This window comes from Populus euphratica, unplaced genomic scaffold, assembly GCF_000495115.2.
Source record: "Populus euphratica unplaced genomic scaffold, PopEup_1.0 scaffold442.1, whole genome shotgun sequence".
NCBI lineage: Eukaryota > Viridiplantae > Streptophyta > Magnoliopsida > Malpighiales > Salicaceae > Populus > Populus euphratica.
The window spans coordinates 187,121-191,674 of NW_011500222.1; the positions used below are offsets into that span (position 1 = coordinate 187,121).

Consider the following 4,554-nt stretch of genomic DNA (forward strand, 5'->3'; position numbering starts at 1 on the left):
ACCTAAATTTCAAAAGCATTTTTAACCAAACACATTAAACTACTTTTTCTTTAACCTCAATTTCAACTATAGTTTTAACCATACATTTATTTTTTTAAATTAAAATACTTTTTATAAAACAACTTTTTTCAAACCACAATCATGACAATTACAGCAATACCAAACACACTCTTGCATAATTTAACCATTCAATCTAATTGGCCACAGAATGCTTGGACAACAAGAGAAGAGCTGCTCAAAACACCAGGCTACGACTATGGATGAGAAGATAACATCCATGACCTGATAACTACTGCCGCCTCCTTGCATTATCCATAAAGTCTATTTTGCAGAACCGTTGGGTACTTCGATGGACTTTCCGGTTTGGTTCAGCTCATCCCATGCCTCAACCCATGTGACCATTGCATCTGCTAGCTTGATAAAGTATTCATCAACTTTACCAAGTTTTGCCCTAACTTGCTTGGAGAGTTCAATATAGCACTTCTGAACAGTGGTGCAGTCCTTCGGAAGGATAGCAGACTGGAAAAATGGGATCAGTTCTTCTTGCCAATAGATTCCTTTGTATTCTTTCTTCAGGTTCACAAATGGGTTGCTTGCTTTGCTATGCCAGATGTAAGGCAATCCTGTCTTGACTCCCCAGCCCATGTGGTCGCAAACAACCTACAAGATTAGTAAAACATCTCTTATTTTAGCTGCAACAGATATGAAATTTGCTGGTCATAGAACAAGCTGATTTAAAGCCTAAAGAATGTACATCACTGGACAGTGATAAACACAGAGAGAGAAAGGAAGTGCTCTGTAAGAAGGGTAGAAACCTTGGTGCACCAGCCAGCCCACATATCATCATAGCGTCCAATTGGCTGACCATCACCCATGAGACCAAAGTACATTGCAGGACCAATCAACTCACGGTTAAATGCCAGATTCATGCCACACATTGGAAAGAGGGTTCCTTTTGGAATTGTCATAACGGCATCTACAAACCTGACAAACACGTGGAAAGTTAATATTTCTGTTAAATGAACATACAAAAATGACCAAGAGGTGCATTAAGGAACTTCCTACCGAGTGTTCTTCTCAAGAGGCTTGACAAGCTGGGTGGGAGCATCGTAATCTGGGATGTTGAGCCAAAGGCCATGAGATACAGCAGTGGGGACACCCTCGCGAAGGCTGAATGGATACCCACGAACAAAATCTGTACCCTCTCGGTATGGGTCATATAGGGTGTTGAAGACAAATGGAGTGGATGGAGCCAGAAGGTTCTTTATGTGCTGCTGAAGAGCATTAATTTCTTTACCAGATGGATCTTTAGCCACCTGCAATCGCATAAAGGATGTTCAACTTTGGATCTCGCCTCCAATTTCAAATTTTAAAGCACATATCTTCAGTATGCAGATCTCTCTATGCATAATGCATCCTTCTAAGATTTGAAAACTTAAAAGATATGGATAAATATTGGTGAGAAAGCAGATTGGTGCAGGGTTAATAAGCATGAATAAATACAAAAGAAAATTGTTGAAAGTCATACATATAGCAAGAGTGTCTTCTATTGTGAAGTTTTAAGCTTCTCGTTTGACAACATGATATGATATATTTCAGTGCACAAACTAAAGGTCGAAAATAATGAACTAGTAGCAAAGCTAGAATATCATTTGTTAATGCTGAACTTAAAACCATAAAGAATTCTCAGCTTGTGCAAACAACAGATCTAGATGACGAGATAAGACATGTTAAATGTAAGAGAAACACGAAATGATTTAAGATTGGGTTGCATTCTGATGGGTTGGTCTGTCAGCATTGAAAAAGATCAATATACTAATCAAAAGCCGGTCTGTTATTATTCCATGAGAAGATTGCTACTAGCTATAAACAAGAAAACAGATCCCAAGTCCAATTTGAACATGCATAAAGATCCAAAATTGTACCCAAAAATACAAATGCATTCAAGAAGAAGAAAAGAAGAAGGAAGAATTATGGTACAAGACTTACAAAGCAATCATCATCAATAGTGAAGATGTACTTCTTCTTAGAAACCAAGTAACCAAAGCACCTGCAGGCAGAATCCTTGAAGGAAATGCAAGAGGCTTTAGGACCCAAAATCCTATTAATATCATTCCTATTATAAATCTCATAATCAAAGCCTCCTGGGACTTTGATGATTTTTGAAGGGTCACCATCTTGGACTATGATAAGATGGTATGGTTGAAAGAATGGCCTCCACATCTCCAAGAAATCAAGGTTTCTGATTGTCGGGATTACAATATCAAGCTCATCTTTCAAAAGAAGTGTCGGAGAGGCACTGGTCTCAGCCATTGTTGCACAATAGTGAGAGAGGAAGAGTGGACAGATTTGGCGTTTTTCTTATGCTTATGACCTTGTACTTGCAGATAGAGAGAGAGAGCGAACAGCGTAGATATAGTGCGAGTTTAGAATTGTGTAGGCTGTTATTTTCAAAATATTTTTATTTAAAAATATATTAAAATATTTTTTTTACTTTTTAATATTAAAATATTAAAATTATTAGAAAATATTAAAACAAATCTCTTTTTTTTTAAAGAAAATTATATTTTTAAAATATATTCAAATACAATAAAAAAACATATTTCCAAACAAACATCGGTTAAGAATCATGATAAAAATATGAAGTTTTTATATATATTCTGGATTTTTCAATAATTAATGTTTCAAATAAATTTTTATTTTTATTTTATATATATATATTTTATCATCAACACTTAAATATATAACTATAATATTAACACCTAAATATTTATAATAAATATCATTTAATTTTATTTAGATATTATTTTTTATGTTTTTTCATAATCCAACAATAAATGGTATCCTATATATATACATTGTGATCTGGCTTAACAAGTGTTTTAAGAGCATTAAATAGCTTTTGCGTTTTAAAAATCTAAAATTCAATCGTCTTTATATTTAAACAAGGCTCAATTTTAATTTTATTCAAAAATTTATATTTGATTTAAATTTTGATCATATGAACACTGTATAATTTAATATCTATATTCAACCAAAATAAAAATATTATATATTGTGTTAGAAAAAAGTGTGATTATTTCAATAACATATTGTACTTTAGCTTCTTTTTTTTTCATTTTTTCATTTTTAAATTTTACTTTAGAAAAAATGTGTTAAATATTCAACATATTCTAAAATCTTTTGTTTTCTTTATGCAAGTATGTTAAATTATTTATCTTTAGAATAACTTATTATTTCATTATCCTTGTTTTTAATTTTTTTATTTAAAAAAATTATATTAAATGTTTGTTTATTTGAAGACAAATGCATCTTCTAATATGTTGATGCTAATTAATTATGCTAACATATATGTTAATATAATATTTTTTTTGTTGATAATATTAGCGTACATGTTAATGTGATATTTTCTTCTATGTTAGCTAAATTTTATGTCAAAAACAACTATATTAATGTGTATCCCAATTCTTGATTCAAGTTGACTTATCTAACTCGTGATCCAGTCGTTTTACCCAACCACATCATGAACACAAAATCATTAATGTAGAGATAACAATAATTAACTAGGGTTACAGCTTTAAAAATCACCATAATCATATTTGAAATAAAAACTAATAATCATAGCCTTTGATTATCCATTCAATTAAAAATTAACCATTTATATTTATATTTTTAAAGAAACCTAAGCAGATAAATGAATTTATAAAATTCAAATAATACCATAGCAGCACAAACATTGATAATAAAAAATATAATAATAACAATAATCAAATAGGTTTATATATAAAAACAACTTATTATACAAAATATATGTTAATTTATAATAATAACCAATATGAAAAACAAACATAAGTCAAGCCTTAATATCATGGTAAAATTTTAAAAATAAGTATTATTGAAGCATGAAATGAATTGTTAATTATTTATGATATAATTGTAATATTTTAATATTTATAACAAACATTTATAGAAATAAATGTTGTTCTTTTAGTTCAATAATTATGAAAATCATAATCATAATCTTAACCATAACCAAACCAATCATTCAATTGTTAACCATAACTATTTTAAAAAACTAAAATACTTCATTGTTTTTTGTTTTTTGTTTTTATATAATTAACCATCAATTTTGATCACTATTGTTATTTCTATGAGATGTTTGAGAGTGTATTAATGATTATTTTTTAAAGTGTTTTTTATTTAAAAATATATTAAAATAATATATATTATTTTTTTAAAAAATTATTTTTGACATCAATTATTAAAAATATTTTTAATTTTCATAAAACATCATTTGTAACGCAATTTCAAACAATGCTACATTTCAATGCAAATAGTTCTATGACACGACGAAAAGATTGATGTCTTCTCCCAAGTGTAGGAGTGTCGAAGTAATAAATAACCCGGCAAGACCGGGGTCGAACCACAGGGAGGTTAATTGTACAAATTATAAACAACAATTATAAAACAACAATAACAACAACAACAATAGTAATAATAATAATAACAATAACAATAATAATAATAATAATAATAATAATAATAATAATAATA

The 4,554-nt window shown here is 29.3% G+C and overlaps 1 protein-coding gene across 2 annotated transcripts; it reads right to left on the minus strand.

Moving 5' to 3' along the window:
* Nucleotides 1-211: 211 nt before the first annotated feature.
* LOC105112315 (alpha-1,4-glucan-protein synthase [UDP-forming]-like) lies at nt 212-2,382 on the minus strand. 2 transcript variants are annotated; one of them, XM_011007986.1, is made up of 4 exons: nt 1,990-2,382; nt 1,066-1,316; nt 816-984; nt 212-660 (listed from the first exon to the last, which is right to left on the minus strand). In XM_011007986.1, exons 1-4 carry the CDS (start codon nt 2,311-2,313, stop codon nt 322-324), a joined length of 1,083 nt encoding a protein of 360 aa, XP_011006288.1. In that variant the 5' UTR covers nt 2,314-2,382; the 3' UTR covers nt 212-321. The 2 variants fall into 2 exon arrangements, with proteins under 2 accessions (XP_011006288.1, XP_011006287.1); XM_011007985.1 differs by having other exon boundaries at nt 777-984.
* Nucleotides 2,383-4,554: the final 2,172 nt, after the last annotated feature.

Bases quoted from the DNA above. Each gene is read 5' to 3' on its own strand.
- LOC105112315 (XM_011007985.1), bottom strand. From the start codon at position 2,313: ATGGCTGAGACCAGTGCCTCTCCGACACTTCTTTTGAAAGATGAGCTT. The intron at 1,317-1,989 runs GTAAGTCTTGTA...ATGCGATTGCAG, and splicing joins CTATTGATGATGATTGCTTT to GTGGCTAAAGATCCATCTGG. The intron at 985-1,065 runs GTAGGAAGTTCC...CGTGTTTGTCAG, and splicing joins CCTCTTGAGAAGAACACTCG to GTTTGTAGATGCCGTTATGA.